The sequence below is a fragment of the Furipterus horrens genome, unplaced genomic scaffold (genome assembly GCF_987537825.1).
Source record: "Furipterus horrens unplaced genomic scaffold, mFurHor1.1.pri manual_scaffold_16, whole genome shotgun sequence".
NCBI lineage: Eukaryota > Metazoa > Chordata > Mammalia > Chiroptera > Furipteridae > Furipterus > Furipterus horrens.
The window spans coordinates 1,665,705-1,687,688 of record NW_028327186.1 but is presented as its reverse complement, the minus strand read 5'-3'; the positions used below and the strand labels follow the sequence as shown (position 1 = coordinate 1,687,688).

General features: G+C 43.0%; 1 protein-coding gene across 1 annotated transcript in view; it reads right to left on the bottom strand.

Annotated features, from left to right (window-relative positions):
- Positions 1–600: 600 nt before the first annotated feature.
- UBE3A (ubiquitin protein ligase E3A) overlaps positions 601–21,984 on the bottom strand; it is a 61,180-nt gene continuing 39,796 nt past the window's right edge. Inside the window, exons 7-13 of the mRNA XM_090263861.1 lie at positions 16,261–16,405; positions 13,574–13,779; positions 12,879–13,043; positions 11,847–12,002; positions 11,679–11,752; positions 1,996–2,139; positions 601–1,210 (exon numbers count right to left, since the gene is read on the bottom strand). Of these exons, the coding sequence (XP_090119987.1) occupies positions 1,090–1,210; positions 1,996–2,139; positions 11,679–11,752; positions 11,847–12,002; positions 12,879–13,043; positions 13,574–13,779; positions 16,261–16,405 (1,011 nt within the window). The 3' untranslated portion in view covers positions 601–1,089. The remainder of the gene's footprint in view (positions 1,211–1,995; positions 2,140–11,678; positions 11,753–11,846; positions 12,003–12,878; positions 13,044–13,573; positions 13,780–16,260; positions 16,406–21,984) is intronic.

The following is a 21,984-nucleotide window of genomic DNA, read 5'->3' as shown; positions in this document are numbered from 1 at the left end:
GCAGGACCTAGAGTAATAGTTCCGTTCACTCCCAGGTGTGCTGCTCCACGCCTCAGCAACGAGGCCCAGCAGCTGTCCTCTCGTCGGGGACAGTGTGAGCCGCGAGCCTGGACAGGGGGCCGGCGAGACAGGACGGTGCCGACACGAAGGGAAGACTTTGGATTGTCTATTTCAATGCAGGTAATACGAAATTAATCAAAATTTATTTTAAGTGCACTTTCACATGCTTGGTGTTTAAAAACAAACTTCCTAACTTCCTTGCAATAGGCTTGACTCACCATTTGTTTTGGCCAAATGCACTTTTCCCCGGTAAACTTAAAATGACAACAGTAACACAAGAACAACAAAAATAATCCCTGTCCTTCACCTATGAGGAAAGATGACTGGCTACTGCGGACACACGAGGACGACACTGTGGCACGAGTGGCTGCACGCTGGGGCGCAAGCAGAGTTCTGAGGGCTGCAGGTGACATTCCGAGTGCTCCCTTCCGTCTTTATTGATTTCAAGATTTCGCACAGAAAACTCTTTGGGGACTAGAACAGCAGCAAATGCATCACACTGGTTTTAAGACTTCAAGTTTCAAAAGCAAATTGTTTAAAAAAAAAAAAAAAAGTTCCTGATTTGAGTTAGATACAGGGAGGAGAATAGCACGGACTTACTGAAGGTTACATGGTCTACAGTGGTGAGCAGCGCTCGCTTCCTCAGGGAGGATTTTGGTGGTGGTATTTCCTCAGCACTCAAAAAGGCTCAACCTCAAGCAGTAATAAACACAAGCAAAAAGTGATTTAACCATTAAAATAAATATTCAGAAAAACCTCTCTGTACATACAAGTGAAAGGATAGGTAACGCTTTCACACACAAAAATAATAATAATAAAGGATTTTGTTCATAGAAGTAGCTGAACTCTGCTGCCCCAGCCCACACAGCCCCGACGCGGAAGGGAGGCAGACACGGTGACGGTGACGGTGGCGGTTCCCTATCTTACAGCCTTTGCGCGGGGCACTACCCTCCACGTCATCCCTCCTGCGGTATGTAGTAAAATGGCAAATTTCATCTTCCTTTCCTTCGGCTTTCCGGTCTTCCTTTCTTACAGCATGCCAAACCCTTTGGCGTAAGTGATGGCCTTCAACAATCTCTCTTTCAGTTTTTCTTTGCTGGAATATTCCGGCAGTAAAAGGACATTAAAGCAAGTATGAGATGTAGGTAACCTAGAGAGAGGGGAGAACACAGTCAGTCGTGGACCGGCAGCCAGCAGCACACGGCCCTACTGTCACGGTACGTGCAGCGGACAGGGTTTGCAGTGCGGCTGGCGCCCGAATGCGAGTCAGCTGCCACGCCCCAGCCTTTCCTTTATAACCTACGCAACACTCACAACAGGGAGGAGGGGAACACCGCACCGAGTGAGGCTGAGGGTCCTGAACAAAAGCTGCTCCCACTAGATCTACAGAGGGAGTATCAGTACCCCCAACCGGGGGCTGAAGTCACTGGGGAACTAAGGGACTGACTTTACTCTTAAGTGCTCTTCAGTACTTACTGGAAATACTCCTGATAGTCATGTAAATGACTTGGTAAGTATACATTTAATAATGTAGACTACAATAGAAATGCTTCTATACATGTAAATCCTTAACTCTGATACTGCTCACGTATGGTCTTGACTTTCCCAAAATGTTCATGTACACAATGGATAATTATGATAATTAGTGCTGAATGCTTCCTGCACCTCAGGTTAACCATTCTAAACATTACCTAACAAGGCTTTCAGTTAAAAAATTCTGCACCAAAGACTGACTCATATGGCCTGGCAGAATTCCATGAGCTCTGCAGAAACTTCTAATGAGGCCAGTATTTAAAAAATGTCCTCAAACAGCAGCAAACAGTCTCTGACCTAATGCTCAGGAAAAACTGTACGTGCTCAGAACCTATTGGACAGGTCACACGTGTGTGAAGTAGAAGCCAGCTTCTCAATACGCAGCCGCGACTGGGTAATTACCGCTCTGTGTCTGGGCCGTTTTTGGCTATAATCATCTTCAGTTTTCCTAGTCCGCCCACCGGCGCTCTGTCCGTGCCCGTCGTGAACTGCAAGAACAGTCTCTTCTGCTCATCGGTAAACGAGTGCACAATCTCCCAGAACTCCCTGCGGAGAAGAGAGACAACACTGACTTTACCTTGCACTCGAGTGCAAGTTTATGATCTCTATTAGAACCACGTTAGGAGAGGATTTGGAAGTTATTGCTGGGAACACTATAAAGATTCTCTCTTGGTGTGGTCTAGGAATCCCACATAGCAAAGCATGAGATAAACTTGGTATTTTAAAAGCTGTTTCCTTATGTTCACCACAACATCATTTACAGCAATAAAAACCGGTAACGCTCAGTGCCCAACAAGAGCAAATAATTATGTAAACTATAGCACATTCGAAATATATAATCAAAACCCAAATCACATGAACTGGAAATGACTCACTCTGTAAAGTTAGAGATGAGTATATACATTTTCTTTAGTCCATTGCCTTTATTCTGTGTCTACTCATCTCTTCCTCAACTTCTGGGGAAAAGACACTATAAATTAAGGACAAAAGCAGCACTCCCGGGCCCATACCTGAGAGTGGGTAATAAAAAGGCGCATAACGTACACAGACGAGCAGGAGGGCGCTGTCCTGCCGGCTCTGGCACAGGGAGGTGTTTCAGGTTCTGGTTCCGCCAGGCCTCCCCATATCCATAATTCTAGTATTCCTGTGTATAGTTCCTGTCACCGAAACGTGGCAGCCTGGTTGGTGCGACGTTACGGTTTGTGACCCAGGGGAGCAGCTCTATGGGACCCACTGGCTCTCCACTGCTGTGACTGCTCTAACCGGCATCCCGCCCCGACCCGGAGCAGTACAGACAGGCAGGGTCATCTCCCAGGTGGGAAGGCGTGAAGGCCACAGCACACGTGAGCTATTCCTTTCGGACACGGGCCCAGAGCAGCCTGAGGGAACCGTCCACACCTGAAGACGCGTACACAGCACAGGGTGGCGGAGACAGACCCCAAAGGGGGCAGCACACCAGCAGCGGTCACTGTGACCAGTCTGGCCGCGTTGTTAATGAGCTATTTACTTGGTGCCTTCTAAAAAATTAGAACGGAAATTCTGAATTAAGAATGTACCTATTTAGACAATGGAAAACGAGAGAAAAAGCTTCTGCATTTCTACATAAAAGTGTCAGTGACATCGATCGCATCCCCAAAGCCTCTGCCCATCACAATGGAGAGAGAAAGCAGGAAACGGAGCAGCCAAGCCCGGCAGACCCCAGCCCACCATCAACTCCGAAGGGCAGGTGACAGCACAGATCTCAGAAGACGCCTGGGAGGGGAGGAAGCAGCCGATGAAGAAGGCAGGACTGGAAAACTGGGCGTGCTGGGCCATGGGCCCTCTGTTGAAGGCAGTGCTGTGACCACAGCCAGCAAGACTCCTCCACTCTCGCAGGAGAGCTAATGGCAGGTCCAGAAACTAGAACTACACCCTCAACACTAGAGAAAGAGGAGATAAAAATCTCACAAATCAAGAAGAATCGAAGCCACTGTACCTGGGGCTCTGCCTCCCAACCTGGAGCACACAGCCCTCCAGCCGGGGCTCCTCATGCAGCACCTGGGCCCAGGGGTCTGCAGCGACTCAACATGCCTGCCCCAGGCCGCTCAGCCATCAGGGACCTGGGCTGAGGGGGGGCCCTGTGTGAAAACGTAAACGAGCTCACCGGGAAAGTGCCACAAAGGCTCTGAAACCAGCATTGCTGTGGCCTGCACCAGAAGACCACCTGGGAGAGAAAAACATGGGCAGGTCGCTGAGGACCCCCAGCTAGCAGCCTAAATGTCCACCAAGAACCAGAAAAGTCACGACAGAAAGGGAAGAAACCAAGTGACAGCAACACTGGGATCAAGCCTTTCAGCAGGCAAATGGTTTAGAGGACAGGCAAACTCATAAGGAATAAACACGGCTCAGAAATAAGGAGGAACAAACCTAATGTCCCACGTGGGCAAACATGTGGGTGACTCAAGGGAATCAGGCTGAGGAGGAAAAGCCAAACCCCAAAGGTGACTGCCTGCAGATCAGGGGTTGCAGGGATTGGGGTGGGGGCAGGGCGTGACTATAAAAGGGCAAGAGGAGGGCTTCGTGTGGTGACACTGTGTCACCACTGCGTCCCAGCTGCTGTGGCACTGACATGTTGTAAAGTTCCCACTGAGGGAAATAGGGGCAAGGAGACCCAGGATCTGTGTTTTTTTCTTACAACTGCATGTGAATCTACATGACAAGTTTAATTTTAAAAAATGTTAAAGAATATTAATATTATGATTCTCAAGAGAAAAACTTAGTACAAAGAGGGACATCATCTAATGATGATAAAAGGATCAAATTACCAAAAAGACATATTGAGGCTCAATGTGTATTCACCAAACACAAGATCTTGCAAATATGGATGGCACCAGAGGGGCAGAGACAAATATGGATGGCACCAGAGGGGTAGAGACAAAAACCCAAAGGGAGGGCCACTCGGTCATCAGTTTCAGACCCTGCAGGTGCTCAGGGTGATGCTGACCGAGTGGCACCCGCAGGGTCTGAAACTGACAACACTGAGCATCAGAGACGCAGGACAGAGTTGGTGATGTTCTCCAGAGGAATCCAACCAGGAATCAATAACAGAATGAAAACAGGAAAATATCCCAAAACCCTGAAAACTAAGAACTATGACTCAAAAAGAAGATCTCAAAATACATTTTAAAAAATCACAGATATGAAGGAAAATGACAATACAACATTAAAATATTTGGAATATAGCTAAAGCAAGGCAGACAATAAAATTTAAAGCACTAAATGCTGCATTGGAAAAAGAGGAAAGATCTGAAATCAGTAATCATTATGTTTGTATACTCAATAAGCTAAAGGAGAAAAAAGGCCCCCAAAAGAAGAAAGTTTAAAAAAGCTGAAATCAATGTAATTGAAAACAAGAAAAGAACAGAGAAATTAAAAGGTAGCTCTGTATTAAAAAGCTCTCGGCAAGACTGACAAGGAAAAAGAAAGCACAGGTTACCACTATCAAGAATAAAAGAGGATGATCAATTCAGACCCTCAGACATCAAAAGGCTAAAACAGGGATATTAGAAACTCTGCATCCATGAATTTGACAATAACACCTCAAATAATACAACTCCCTCAATATAAAAGATAATTTCAGGAGTCTCATAACCATTAAAAAAATTGAATTTGAAATATAAAAACAACATCTCCAGGCCCTGATGGTTTCACTAAAGACTAGCATACTTTTGAGAAAGAATTAACACCATATTAACACCTCCGAACTCATTTCATGATCAAGTGGTTTTAATGTAATAGAAAAAGTGAAAAAATTACAGACCTATATCTCTTATGAACTTAAGACACAAAAATCACCAACCAGTCACCAAGTCAAATCCAAGTTAGCCACATGGACTGACTCAGGTATGCAAGGCTGATTCAGTATTGGAAACTCCCTTCAAGTAACATGCCCTACCCAGAGGATAAAGAAAAATCATAGTCTCACCAGTTGATGGAGAAAAGCCCTATTCATGATAATACTCCCAGCAAAAGCGGTATAGAGAGCCTCCAAGAATCTGTAGCAGCAACTAGGATCGTGTGCCGATTAATGACAAGGCTCCATCGAGCAATGCATCATTCCATGCTGCACGCCCTTACACACACACACACACACACACACACAGGTGGTCTGGCCTCCTGTGCCTGGACTGCGTGTAACAAAATGGTAGGAGTGCATGTGTACATAACCATGTGCAAACACCGAGAACATGCACCATGAGAGGGAAAAGCCGCAGGCCTGTGTAGGGCACTTACTACGAAGGGAGCCTGCTACTGGAAGCCGCCCCGGTGAGCGGTGAGCCCTTGTGAGGACAAGCGCAGCCTTTAAAACAACACAAAGTTAAGTCAAGGAGCAGGAGGGAGATGCCGTCAGAGGCGCAGTGAACCTGAGACATGCAAGGCTGCCGCTGCACAGTGTACTGTTCTGTAGCAAACTTTTTAAGAGGTAGGAAGTACACTCTAAAACAGAAGTAGAACGGAGTGAACACAAACCACCACGCAGTCGCTGAGCGTCACTGTCAAACCTCACGCGCTGTGCTGCAACAAGGCGGGCGGTGCGCGAGGGTCTGTGGACCAGACGCTGGTGAGCGATGCTCCGCGCCACCTCACGGTGGACGTTTTTCAGCTCTATTAGATCTTACGGGGCCCATCGCTGACCAAGCATCATTATGCAGCTCATGACTGTACATTAATGTCAAGGTTAATGGCTAAAGGAACAGCAAGGCAACTTCACTCACAGCCCCTACTCAGCGCAGTGCTAAAAGGTCGAGCCGGCACAGTGAGGCAGGGGGAAGAAAAGGCATACAAATTTAAAAGGAAGAAATAGAACTGTCCCAATTCATGGGCGACACGATCGTCTACACAGAAAATCCCAAGAAGTCTACAAAAAGACTTCTAAGAAAAGCACGTTCAGCAAGGTCAAAGGGTATCAAATCAACATGTAACAACCAACCATATTTCTATACACTAACCAAGGGACAAGGAAACCAAAATTAAAAACGGCATTTACAATCACTACAACGAAAACACATACTTAAGTATAAATGAACAACACACGCATGGGCTCCGTATGCTGGAAACTTGGAACTGCTGATGAGAGATGAGAGACGTCAGCAAGTAGAAGGCTCTGCCCTGTTCATAGATTCAGAGAACACAGTGAAATGCCCACTCTCCCCAGCTGGATCTCAGTATTGTCATTTCTATCAGAATCCATGATGGGTTTTGCAAACAGACAAGGCGAGTGTATAATCTATATAGAAAAATGAAGAGTTGCTAAACTAATCCAGATAAAGAAAACTTTCTTCTGAACTGGGAGTGCTGCGTGGCCTCAATTGATGGAAGAGCATAGACAATTCAGAAAGATTCACACGAACGTTACCCACTGATTTTTGATGGAAGTCACACAAAAAAACACAATTCAATGAAAAAAGAAGAGCCTTTTCAATAAATTGTATTGGAACAACTGGACGCCCATAGGCAAAAAAAGTGAATCATGACTTAAATATCACGTTATATAAAAATTGACTCAGACGTCAATGTAAAATGTAAAATAAAGGTAGGAGAAAATATTCAGGACTTAAGGCTAGACTATGTATTTTAGATTTGAAACCAAAAGCATGATCTATAAAAGGAAAAATCTGAATTCATCAGAATTAAAAATGTTTGCTACATAAAACTTCCACTAAGAAGATAAAAAAACTACAATACAAAATGGAAGCAAATATTTGCAAATCAGACTTCACAAAGGAGTAGAATATACAAGGTGAGGCAAAAGTAGGTTTACAGTGATCGTGATTATTGTACTTACATATGAACAACTGTAAACCTGCTTTGCCCCACTCTACGTAAATAACTTAAAATTCAACACTGAAAACCAGATATTTCACCAGAACCAGTATACAGATGGCAAAAAACAGTACATGAAAAGATATTCCACATCATTGCCATCAGGTTAAATTAAACCACAATGAGATACCATAGCATACCTAGCAAACTGGATAAAAACAATTTTGACTTCACCAAACACTGCCAGTGCAATAAAGAGGCTGGATCGTTCATATATTGCCTAGAGAAATGTAAAACGATACAGCAGCTCTGGCAAATAGGAGTTTCTTTAAAAAACTAATGTGCCCTTATCGTAGGACCCCGTGATTGTACTTTGGGCATTTACCTCAAAGAAACGAGAACCTCTATTCACACAAAAATCTGTGCCTGTATGTCCAATAGGGGCTTCATTCTCAATACAGGCAGTGCCCTCTTAACAGCTGAGTGATTAAACCAGCACATCCATCCCACAGCGTCCTGTGCAGCAACAAAAAGCAACACACGCAACAACTCGCATGGGCTCCCAGGACACCACACGGGGGGGGGGGGGGGGGAATGAAGGTGACAGGGGAACAGCAGAGGAGCATCTAAGGTGGTGCATATGCAAATCTACACATGCATTCCAGGGGCACAGGACTACACACTCATACGCGGAAGAGCCTGAAAAACGGATGAAATCGGAATCCGATCTATACATCGCACCAATATCAGTTTCTTGACTTTCGTATTGCGTTACAGGGAATGCAAGATGCTGCTATCGTGGGAAAATGCACATGACCAATCCTTACTGGAAAAAATTCTACTAAACCTATAATCATTTTAAAATAATACTTAAAACACAAAAACCTTCCCACAAAGAAATCTCAAGTATTTAATATGTCTGAAAATAAAGAAGGGTATTCTTTCCAACTCCTGTGAGAGAGCAAAACTTGATAAATGTACACAAGGAAATTACAAGTCAATATTCTTCTTGAACATGAATAAAAATTCTTAACAAAATAAACAGAGCAAAGCATTTATAAACTAATGAGCCACAACTAAGTTGGACTTCTCTAGGAATGAATGGTCAACAAACATCGCAAAAGTTCCATAGACTTTTAATAGGGTTCAAACGTGAATCTGAGCAAGCCTTTGAAACAGGAACTCACTATGACTTAAGAAATTGCAGTCCCTGCCTCTAAATTTAAATGCCTGTCCCCACCTGCATCTTTTGGGGGTAATTAATTAAATATATATATATATATATAGAAAAGGGTGAAGCCAAAGAACCTTGTATGCACGACCCAAGGGGGGGTGGGGCTGCTTGGGGAAGGGGGATACTGGACTATTGTAACAACATAATCCATAATATACAATAATCTTAAAGCGCTCAGAGTCCCCCAGTTCTATGACTATCAGTGACTGGAAAACACATATGCTTACAACCAAAGGTTTTCACAGTTGTTTTTACTAACAGCATACTTCTCAGAGTTCACATTTTCAATACAGATTATAAAATTTTCATTGATTTTATTTCTGGTAAGCTTTAATACATATAACATTAAAAATAACATTTCAGTGGTGTTTCATACTAGATGTTACACTGTTTATTTAGAGTTTCAAAGTCTTCACTTCATTTGAATGAATTCTGAGTACTTTACCTGAAATAAATACAAACCAAGATACAGTAGTCCCTCTATTGCAGCGCGCGATTCTTAAAAATATTATATTTAATTATTGATTGCGGATTTTTTGCTGTATTGCGGGATTTTGCGGTACTGTACACGTACGTTGTTAAAGTTACGTAGGTGTAAGAGTGTAGAATATGTTTACGAACATACTTGTGTGGGGAAGGGGTTTTATAAAGTCTTAAAATATATATAGATACTAAAATAAATGTAAGGTTCCTATTGCGCAGATTTCCACCTATTGCGGGATGGGGGTGGGGGTGGGGGTCTAGAACGTAATACCCATGATAAGTGAGGGAATACGGTATCAACACTGGAACCTTTACCCTGGTGTTACTACACTCAGTATTCTAAGTCTCCATCTTCCTACTAATTGTAGACTCTATTTAATGAGTATTTCCATACTTATTTTGACAAAACTAAGAAGGTGATTTTGTCTAAAAGATTTTTAAAGATATCATTAACTGTGGGAATGAGTTGGAAGTTATTATATCTATTATTTCACATAGCACCAGCTCTGCCCTTCAAACTATGCATCACCTGTGATCTTAAGGAATTACATTAATTTTACGAACATCTCTGCATAAGGAACAGCACAAGACCTTTCCAACTCTTCTCAGGGAAACAGACACTGAGATGCTACAGAGCCCTTACTGTATGTGACCATCGTCGCTCCCAGGTGCTGCTGTGATAACCCCGTGACTCACAAGTGAGGTTTACCCATTATGTTATCTCAGCCCTTTTACGGGTCACCTTTGAACCTTCAGGTACGTAGCAGAACATACGTTCCAAACAGTCAAGTTTTTACTACGAAGAGGAAATAACAGTGACCTACAAGGTAACAGAACAGAAAACTTCTATAACCTCCCTCCTCGGGTCTCCAGGCGGCAACCCTGCAGGCAGCCCCCAGAGGTGCAATCTCGCCCCACCCCGCCCGTGGGGCCCACGGGGCACTTGCCCCCTTTCAAGAGGAAGCCTGGACGTCTCAGGCCGGGACAGCACCCTACAGGAAGAGGCAGGACAGTGGCAACGGCATCTGCTTGGCAGCAGTGAAGATCGGGAATGTGCCTCTTTCTGTGCAAACTGGGGGCTGTTTCTTCAGGTGTGAAACAAATACTAATATGTATCTTGGCCTGTTACCATGAGACCTAATAAAAAAACTGCTTCTATGAAGCACCTCTGTGTCCACAAACGCAGAGGTAAAAAAAAACTATAGATGTTCTGTTTTCATCATCATCTAACCTACAATAAGCACATTCTAATCAGAATCACTAGGAATAGGAGACAATTTATACCCCAAATGCAGAAGAAAACATGCAACTTACGTAAAACACTTAAGGAAATACATCACAGTATTAACAGTTAAGCTGGTAATTATATTCCAAAAACATTTATGAATTGAGGAGTGTGACTTTGCTGGTTTTGTAATGGTTTTGTAAGTAATATGTAGAGACAAAGGTACGCACGTAAAGCACACAGCCCTTTGGGAATTAAATCGCCCCTTTAAGAGTTAAGTGAATGGGAGAAGATACTTGCTAAAGCAGGATCTATCTATCTGATAAGAGGTTAGTATCCAAAATATACAAACTCACATATTTAAACAGCAAGCCCCTGCCCCCGTAAGCCAGCAAGCCGAGGACCTTAATAGACATTTCTCGAAGGAGGACACACAGATGGCCCACAGACATATGAAAAGATACTCAACATCACAATTGCCAAGGAACTGCAAATCAAAACCACACCTGTCAGGATGGCAATAAAATGTCAGCAAGGATGCAGAGAAAGGGAGCCCTCATGCACTGTGCATGGGAATGCAGACTGACGCAGCTACGGTCAAAAACAGTATGGAGGGTCCTCAAAAAATAAAAAATAGAGCTGCCATATGACCCAACAATTTCACTTCTGGGTCTTTATCCAATGAAACAGACATTAATTCAAAAAGATACATACACCCCCATGTTCACCGCAGCATTACTGCAATAGCCAAGATACGGAAGCAACCTAGGCAGCCATCCACAGACAAATGGATAAAAAACTTGGTACCTACACACAATGGACTGCTAGTCAGCCATAAAAAAGAATGAAAGCTGGACATTTGTGAGAACACGGAGGGACCTAGAGGGTGTTAGGCTCAGTGAAGTCAGTCAGAGACAAACGCCGGATGATTTCACTTATACGTGGGATCTAAAGAATAAAACAAGCAACATAAATGTGGAATCTAAAGAAAACAAACAAGCAAAGTAAAACAGGAACAAACTCCGATACAGAGAACGAACTGATGGTTGCCAGAAGGCGGGGTGGGGGTGGGGGGCGTAATAGATAGAAAAGACAACTAAGAAGTACAAATGTCCAGTTAACCCACTCACGGGATGTAAAGCACAGCACAGGAAGAGTCAAAAACACCCTAATAACCGTGTGGTGCCGGGTGGGGACCGGACCTATTGCGACCACTTCCTAAGTTACACAAATGTCTAGCAAGGAGGCGGTACACCTGCCTGAAGCTAATTATAACACATGCTAGCTATTAAAATGTTTTAAATAAAATGACAGTGATTAAAAAAAAATTAAACACCTCACCTAATCAGAACAGAGTCCCTGGTGTAGCCACCATCATATTCCGTAGTTTCTTCTAGTGCTTGGAAATCTAGATTCTGCAAATTCAAAAAAACATTGTCACATCCTGTGCGCCACAGCACTGCAAACATAAGTCACACACGGCACTCGTGCAGACACGCGCTTTCTTACCCGGCTTCCGCATATGAGCAATTCAATCTCCTCTGGTCTGAATAAGTACTTTAAGGGAGATTCATTGGTCACCATATGAAAACCTCTCCGGAAAGCCTTGAACTGTTTTTCTACTGATTTATTGAGAATGTAGTCAGAATAGAGATTGACAAATTCCTGCAGAAAACATGAACCACAAGAACTTACATGCTATACAAACAAACCAGCACAAGCTCATGGGTGGCATAGCTTTTTTGTTACTTTCGCATTTATTTTCCCACAGAAAAAACATGCAAGAGTATTTTTTTAAAAATTCAAGTTATATACATACAAAGGAAAGTATCTTTCACAATTTCACAGTCTGCAACAGCAGCATTACCCTGTAAACAGGCCATGTATGTGAACTACTGAATATAAAGGCTGGGCATCCGCAAACGCAAGAGCCATTTATGGAGCGTGAGGCACCATATCTGAGCAAACCGGGAAGCCTCATGGTTGTTGTTCTAGAATATTTAGGAAGCTGCCTACTGCATCCAGGCCCAGCAAAAGCCTTTGTTTCACTTGACACATAAGCCTGTTGTACCAAATCACAAGGGAAATGTACTTTTTATTCTTATGAACACATTTTTAAAGGTTAATTCTATATCATAATTGTCCTGCTACGTTCTGGGTTATTTCCTTGTTTCCAGATGCTTCCTTTTCTAGTCAAGAGACTAGATTTAGAGACTGCCACACACATGTGCCCACTAAGTGCCATCACCCCGTGTCTGGGGACGAGGCCCTTCATCATGAGGCCATGACGTGCGCTCAGCCAGCTGCCAGCTCTGTGTCACAGCGGCACGGGGCCACAAGGCCCTCCCACCCCCGCCCCTTGCTCCAGGAGGGACTGCTGTCCCACAGTTAGAAAACTGGCTGTTGCACTTCCAAGAACTTAGTTGACTTCTTGGGTCTTTGTAGAGACTATTAGGTACTTCTTTTAATAAAATTACAAACGCTGTGTTTTGAAATTGTGTTCATGAGAGACAAAAACAATGATATAAAAACATGCACTACCTTCCTATTTTCGTTTGTAATTGGAATTTTATCACCGTTCTCCTTCAGATCGTGCATCATCGGATTACCAAAGAGGTCCGTCTGCGATATTTGGAAGGTGATCATCATATCGTCCTCCACGTTTCCCTCGTACTCCAGCAGGTCCTTCAGGCTCTGATACAGAACCTGGCAACCAGAAAGGGACAGAGTGCAGCCGGCTGTGATACTCTTCTCGGAAGCAAGGACAACTACTGTGACAGTAAGAATAAAACACAGGTAGCATCCCTCCCCTCCCCCAGTAACATACAATATAGGAACTAAGGACTCTGTCGCGGACGATGTCCACTCTGCTGAGCACGCCCCTGCCACCCCCCACGCCCACCCGTTTAGCAGGGACTCCACACTGTGCTCTCTGAGCCTCAGGTTGGGGAGGACTTGGGGAGAGGGACAGACACAGTAACTGCAGCCACCCAGCCCCTTACCCAGAGGGCAGCTCTGATTTCACCTGGTGATTTCATACAATTTCATTTTTTAAAAATATGCTTAAAAACACTTTATAAAGAATCAACCCTGCTTGCTGACAGCAGTATATTGAAATATATATAAAAAACTTCCCCTTTAAGGTTTTAAAAGTGTTCATGGTACTTCACACAAATTAAAACAACTTGATCTTACTGGGTATAAACAGTAACAAAGACGCCAATGAAAAGACTTACGGGGTGGGAGTCTCCCAAGTCACGGAAAGTTCCTTTCTTCCCCATGAGCTTCCTGTAGACAACCATGGGAAAATGCACATCCAGTATACAGTTATTGTAAATTGCCAGACCCAGGACTATGCCAATCAGAGTGAACTGACCCTCGGTTTCAAAAGAGGATGGATTAAACCAAAACAATTTTGTAGATTCATCATATGTGAACATACCTATAAGAAATGAGTTTTAAAAATACATTACTCTTATATTTTATTAAAGACTGATGAACAATACAAATATAAAATAATTACACAAGAGAAATTCTATGTAATAGGTATACAGAAATGTTTTCTTATATTAGCACTTGAGAAACCAAAGTTCAAATATATCATGATTATAAACTATGGCAAAGGTATACATTGTTAAGAAGCCCAGGAAACGGTAAGCAATTTTTGTGACATTTTCCAAGAAGTTTGGGAAAATGTTCATTAAATTCAAGTTCTCTAGTCTTCTACTAACACAATCGAAGCTAATTTGCATTTATACTTTATCCACGAAATGGTTCAAAAATTAAAGCAACAAAAAAGGTTATATTTTGAAAATGTTTCACTTATAAAAACATATTAATCCATATGTACTGTTTTAAAAAACATTTTGGATTTAAAGAAAAGTTTTGCTTTTACAAAGTTGCACAATGAAATGTTTCCAGCACTTCCTAACCAAGTCAGATGAGGCCTGGTATGTAAACTTAAATTCCATAAACTTAGATTGTGTCCAAAACTCAAAGCTGTTTAATACACACATTGACCATGAGCCAGTAAGTAAAGCAGAAGTAGCCTGTATTTACAGTCTTCTTTCAGTTTCCCATGGTCATGGTCATTACTCAGAAACCCAGGCCTGCAGATATATTTTTTGTATCACTCGTTTAAAAATAGAAATCTTTGGCTTTGACTATCGAAAAAACCATTACTAAGGCAGAACTGTCTTCTTCCTTTTAGGTGAACATTCAGTAGAAGGTTAAACAATCTTGTAATTGAATTTACAAGTTTTTCACTTTACTAAAATTTTTTTTCAGTTGCTACTTGAAAATTAAGTAAAAATAGTTTAAGAATTAGATCTGAAAAAGGGAATTTCAAATAGAACTTCAGAAATCAATATAGCATCTAAATCAATTTTAAGATTTTTAAAAGCTTAAAAATATTTCATTTTCATTTAGTTTGAGTTCATTAAAGGAACTTTAAAATTCCCCTGATCATAAGAGCATAAATTAAGCTAGGACATTTTTCTAATGCAATTTAATATGTTCATGAAATAATAGTTTGAATATTACCCAGTTTGTACTTGAATTTCAAAGTTTAACAATTACAACATACCATGGAGTACTAAAAGCTTCCTTCAGTTATAGATATAGTATTAATAGTGCCAAAACCAGTCTAAGAGCATTACAATTAATTGATGAAATTTCACAAATGTCCTCCCTTGGTCTCAAAAGCAACACATAATGACACAGGCGAACACTCATCAAGTCCGCAGAGATTCTACTCTGGACACATTGTTTTCAGGTGCCAGGAAAAATAAAAACCGCCACAAAGGCACGGCTCTTCTAAAACTGTCTTTTTTTGCGAGTTCTCAGTTACCTTGCATCAAATAGAAATGTGTAATGTATGTTTTTTCTTCGAACTATGTCTGCATATAATGTGAATATACTTTATAGCCAAGTTTAACATTTCTAGATATGCCAGAACCTACTGCTAAGGTTTACCAAACGTATGAAGCTTACAGAAAATTGTGTCTTGGTTTCCTTTGAACAAATTACATACAAATGACACAGCCTTCTGATTGTCAGTCAACATTGGCTAGAATACAGTGTTACCATAACTGTAGTCAGGAACTCAATGTCTAGTTCCATTTACATACGTGTATATATGACCGACTAAGAACAGTAACTGCCAAGTGAATTCTGTGTACACGGCGAGGACCAACCGCTAACGGGAAAGCATCTGCGTGCCCCAGTGCCTCACTCCTCACAGCTCCGACCCCTCAGTGGTCCCTACATCTGCCCCGCACTCCATTTTAAAAGTGAGCAAACCCAGCAAGCCAGTGGTTCTACTGCAGAAAGGGAATCAGTTCAGAATATTCACTCCACCATCCAAGCTTGCTTTCCCCTGTTCCACTCTGCCCATCAGAGAAATTCAAATTCTTCAATATGCAGATCACTTTCCCAAACTGTGTTCTATGGAAACTCTTCTGGGAAGCAAATGTTATCAGAGGCAGGGGAGAAAACGGCTTCTGGAGTTCAAAACGTGTGGGGAAAGTGTCCTAAGTAACCCTCACGAAGGGGGCACCAGCCAGCGCTTCGGACCTTTGGGCCTGACAGCCCCCCACGAGCGCTCCTCCCGTGTTCAGACCACTGTTCTGGGACAGTCTTGTTTCAGGAATGCAGTGAGTCTGATGAATGTTTTAGACTAAGACATGCAAAGAAACCCTCCAAATGTACCATTCCAGAGTGTTTTCAATTTTATTTACCTAAGAGATAACCTATTAAAATGTTGAGCTGAGTAATCAATAAGAACTTGACTTAATGAATGGTGTAAATCAGTCCCAGAAGCCCACCTGCTGCTGCTCTCCCTAACAGAACGCTGACGAACCTAGGCAGACAGACTCTTAACTCACAAACGCAGGGCACCGTGACGCAGCACTAAAATACTTACCAATGTCGGGATTGAAAATCTCCTCCACAACCAGCTGAAAAAACTCTTTGGAAACACCTCCCTCGTCCACTCCTTGCTCTCCTTCGAACTCCACGTACAGCTGTTTCTTCAAGTCTGCGGGATTCTCCATAGCGATCATCTCTAGCTAGTGAGCGAGAAGACGAAAGGAAAGGACGTGACTGCCAGTCTTAGGGTGAAAGCAAAAGAAAAACACGGAGGAGCAACAGAAACCCAAGTCGGCAGGCTGGGGAGCAAATAAAAGCTCCTGGCTTTGGTTTGTTTGAACTGGAACAAAGAAGCAAAATGGTAGAAAACCAGTGAAGACAAAGACTTACGCTCAAAGAAAAGCATAGAAAATTAAAAGGGTTACTTTCTAACGAGCGACTTATGAAATTAGCATATCATAGAAAATCAGAATTAGACTCTCCGTGGCTTGTGTGTGAAGAAAGCTGGCTATAGGGTTAGGGCACACGAGTCAGCAAAACTGGTAAGTGACGACTCAAACTAAATCGTTTCAGTGAAAACAATGAAATGCACAAGTTTGACTTCAAAATGGTTCACTCAGTTTTTTATAAAATAAGAATTAGGTTTATATATCTATTAAGCCACAAATAAAATAATTTCATTAAAAAATGTTCTAGATGACTAGGGAAGCCATTGATGATCTCTTATAATAACACTTGGCATAAATTACCACTTTTTAATGGATCAGAACACATTTTACATCCACTTGCTCATATCCTTCTTCTTGTAAGTTATCAAACCCATTTCCACCATTTCAACTATAAACCTTTGCCAAGTATTTCTTTGTATTTATAGAATGAATGTATGTAGTGATTCAGTCATTATGAGATGAATCATCACACTAAATTCTAATGTGAAAATTTACACTGCAATTTATGCATCTAAAATGTACTAACAGCATGTCTGACTGATCATCCGCCTTATTTACTAAATCAACTTTAAATGCCTTCTGGCTGTTTAAAAAAATTTTTTTTGTTTTAATTTGCTAAAACAGAATATTTAAGGATGCTAAGACTTATTGGCAACTATTCCAGATAGAATTTCTGAACTATTTTTGAGCAATGCAGACATCATTGGAATAAACATATTACAGTCTGAAAGTAATTACTTTAGATTAATAGCACCAGTTGGGACATTCTGGTGTGTGATTAATATATATACTATATACCGTATTTTTCGCTCCATAAGACACACTCCCCACCCCCACTCCCAAAAGTGGGAAATGTCTGTGTGTCTTAAACGGAGCAAATATTGCGTCACAGACCGTGATGTGTCTCACCTGACCTGGGGTTCCCAGAAAGCTAGAAGAGCACTTGAACCAAGTCTCTCCACATTTGTTAATGACAGTGGTGATGGTTCTTAATACCGCTGTTGACTGCTGTTCACTTTACATGGTTGAAATATTATTCTGTTCTATTTTATTAAATATTTTAGTACACCATTTGGTTCAGAATATTTTTTTCTTGTTTTCCTCCTCTAAACCTAGGTGCGTCTTACGGTCAGGTGAATCTTCTAGTGCGAAAAATACGGGGGGGGGGTGGAATGTGTACGCACGCGTGCGTGTGTGTGCGTGTGTGTGTCATGAAGCCCTTGACCTATAGAACGGATTCAATACCAGGTAGTAGCTGGTCTGATTACTCCTACTATTACTGTTAAGCTTGGACCCTGTGCTTCAAACCTTCTGCCTGAATTTAGGAACATACAGATAAGACTTAGAAGTCGCCCAGGTCAGTTTGGGGAAATAGATAAGCAAGTAATTACTTATATACATATATATCTAGGTCAGTTGTCCTATATCGATGTTTTTCAAACTGCCACCTGCCACTCAGTAGTGGGGAGCCCAGCCCACTCTGCAGCTTGCCACCAACAACGGGCGTGGGAGGGTGATCAGAACCCCTCGTAGTAACGGCATCTACTGTTTTGTGAAGCTTTGGCTTCAATTGTATGTACAGATGTGCGTGTGTGTACTGGGATATTATGGAAAATAGCTCTTACTAGGGGGCTTGCAGCCAAAAACACTTAAAAGAACAAGGCCAAAACAATCGTCTGAAAATCTTCAGCTTTTGGATTCTACGATTTAGAATCTTGAGCTTTAAAAACCGCATGCCCCGTGCCACAGTGGTCTCCAGCGTTCACAGAAACACCGTATGCCAACGTGCACCAAGGGAACAGGTTTCTGAGAGAGTGCTGCGGACAGACCGAGTCAGGGTGCTCTACACTAGTCCCAACTACCAACTCTAAACTTCACCAGGCAACTCAGTGAAGCCTGTTTCCTCACCTGCAAAGGAAAAAAGAGGGAATAATACTCTTCATATGGCGAAGTCGTGAAAGCTTAACAAAAATACATAAGAAAGATTACCTTTTAAAACAACTTAGCTCCTTCAATAAAAGGTTTGAAATTTGGTTTTAGAGCCTAGGCCCCAGTTTTGAAAATAACCTTGAGGAAAAAAAATAATTCCAGATAGAAAACTGTTTCAAGGCACAGAACAGAAAAGATCCTGGGGACTAAACAGAATTGTAACCTTTGCTCAAACTCGGTTTACCCACCAGGCCCCGCCTCGGAGGCTACCCTGGGGCCCATTCCTGGTCTGCTGCTCCCAGTTCCCACCCGCCCAGGTGCTCAAGGACGGAGTCCATGTTTACACGCCCTTGCAAACCTGCTTATCGATGCAATGTGCTCGCAGGTGACAGAAATGATTATCTGATATTCCCACGAAGCTTCCTACAGCTGCTCCTCACTCACATTCACAAACGAGAGCGGACTTCAGGTCGCTGTGAGGGATAACCTTTAAGGGATCTGGTGTTTCTACAGCATCAGAGGCCCTGTTCCAGACGTCCTTCTGCCTGGGATACTTCATGGTAACTGAAGCAAATTTACCTTCAGTCTTAATAAAATATTACATGCTTGGCCCCGGCTGGTGTGGCTCAGCAGATTGAGCCCTGGTCTGCGAACCAAAGGGTCACCAGTTTGATTCCGATTCGGGGCACATCCCTGGGTTGTGGCCCAGGTCCTCAGCTGGGGACGTGCGAGAGGCAACCACACACTAGTGTTTCTCTCCCCTTCTTCCTCCCTCCCTTTAGAAATAAGTAAGATCTTTTAAAAAATTACCTGTCTGTACATCCCTACTAATCCCCACGGCCTCTCTGCCTTAGTGCCAGGAGACATTACGGCAGTATGTTCTACTAGCATGGTCATTATAAACACAGTTTCCTCTTCGCTTCCGGGTGAACTGTAACATGAGTGTAACAGTATGTTAAGTGGATACAGAAGCGCTTAGAAGAACTCCCTGCACTCTGTAAGAACTAGCTCTTGTTATTTGTTACTTTTATTTTAATGTTTTCCAGGCCCGACTGAAAACACACCGACTCAGACAGCGGCACAACAGGATCCTGGTAGTGACGGTGACGTGCAGCACGCGGTGCCAGGCCCTGCCCTAAGCACCTTCCGCGCCGCCGCACTGAGCGCGCACAGCCACCCCATCAGGGCAGTGCTGCTGCTGACCCGTCTGGGAGCGGGAGGCTCCGTGATCGGCTCCGAGTCGGTAACGGAAGCACGGGGCTCAGCCCAGGCAGCGCGCCGGCTACGGCTGTGTTTACCGCCTCTCGTCCTGGCGGCAGTCTTCTTCCAAACTATGAGTGACTTTTTTTCTTTATGCTTTCCTGCATCTTAATTTTTTACAATAATTATATTACTTTCAGAACCAGGATTATTCAAATAAAAGAATGATTTGGAAATCAGGTGACAATTCTGCAGGTAAAAATTTCCCATTATTATCTATTTTACATTATCATTCTCAGATATAAATAAGCGGGTCTCTTAATTACTTTCAATTGTGGTAAGAAAAACATACCATAAAATTTAGCAACAAGCATTTTGGCGAAGGCCATTCTTATTATGTAAGAGACTACATTTATTTTTATTTTTCTTAAAAACAACCACTTTCAACCCACTGTTCAATTACAAATTAAAGAATTAAATTGTAAAGGTAATGATATATCACTTTATGTAATAAATACCAATTAAAACTGGCTTTTTAAAAATCAAAAGCTGTCTTGAGTGCAGTACGTTCAGCAACTGAAAGAGCAGGTCAGTGAACATTCTGAAAAGGAGAATCTGCATCCTTGAACTGGATTAACTTAATATACAGACCTAGAATTCCATATATAGGTTTTCTCTGAGTTGGGTGTACTTTATATTAATGTGGAGCCTGGCAAAAGACAGATGGCTGGGAAAAACTAAAAAAGTAGGCCGGATGTACTGACAAGGCCCTCCGTTATATGACTTCCTTTTTACTCTAAGACTCTTGGTTTCATCACATGTTAGACGATTTTTAATTTCTGAACTTTTAATTGGTCATGATGATGAAATGCTAGGAAGATAATTCTTTAAAAACTAACCTGATACCAAAGCATTCCCGAATCGGGGAGGGAGCGTGACAGGCCAGTCTAAAAATATGCAGCCCTCGCCTGGGTACAAGACTCAAAAGGAAAACCCCAACTTTAAAAACCTTACTCTATCCTGGGCTACTTACTGCTCATGTCAAATCCATCCCTATTCATAGTTTTAAAAATATTCCTTAACGATACAGAGATTTAAGCGCACTGTTCAGGCAAAACGGACCTCTCTGGTACTCCCTGCCTGGGGCCCCTGGGCCGGCGAGGTGAGACCACGTCTGTCACACCCCAGAGAGACTTGTCACACTCTGCTGGGGAGGGCATTTACACTGCCGACCAGCAGGGTTTTTAGTTTACCCAGATATGTTTAATTTTTTCATTTCTCTATGAGGCACACTTTTTTAATATCTTAAATTCCTGAGTTCTTCCAATTCTGCCATTAATTTCCGCAGGCCAGAACCTCTGAGTTTCCTTTCCCTCACATGTAACACTAAGAACTTGATCAGTCTCATTTAAAATCATTATACGGTGCTGAGAATCTATATAGATCTAGTTCCTCCTCTTATTCTGCTTTGAGGCTATAAACTGGGCACGGAGCTCTTCATTTCAATTAGAATAAACGTCAGAAGCAGCAGCGGTCCTTGCTTTAGGCGCAGAAGAGTGAGTCCGTGAGACTAACAACTACCCACCCCCAGAGCAGCACAGGAGCCCTGCGGGGGCCGGTAAGGAGCAGAACTCAGTCTTGTTTTCAGTATCAACTCCAAGCGCTGTCTGGCCCACCGAAGGCAGCGCGGGGCCCTCAGAGGCCTCTGCAGAGCTCTGCGCCCGTCTCCCGCCTGCGCCTGCCCCGGCTCCTGCTCTGGACTTCCCTGTCCCGTTCCACGTCTCGTTTCTTTTGGCCTTTGACCTCTCCTCCAAATTCCAGGGCAGCTCCTGACCCACCTGCACCAAGCCTCACGCCACCATCACGCCTCCTCCAAGCCCGCTCCCCCGATCGCCTCATCAGAGCCTGCCACTCCCTGAGCAGGAGCTGTGTAGGAAAGCGGCCTCAGGAAATGTGTGTGTATAAACTCAGCTCCCCAAACCCTGGTGTGCAGTCTGGCTTTATCAGAATACCTGGGGCTCCGCCAGAAGTGTGGATTCCTGGGACACCCCACGACCACCGCCGAGCTCCTTATTTGAGTATCTACAGGGTAGAACCTTGGTGGTTTTGTTTGTTTTTGGGAACAAAGTTCCCATTCAGATGTGAGGGGAGTGCGGGGCACCTCACAGATGGCGATCCTGTCCTCCGGGACCCTCATCCCC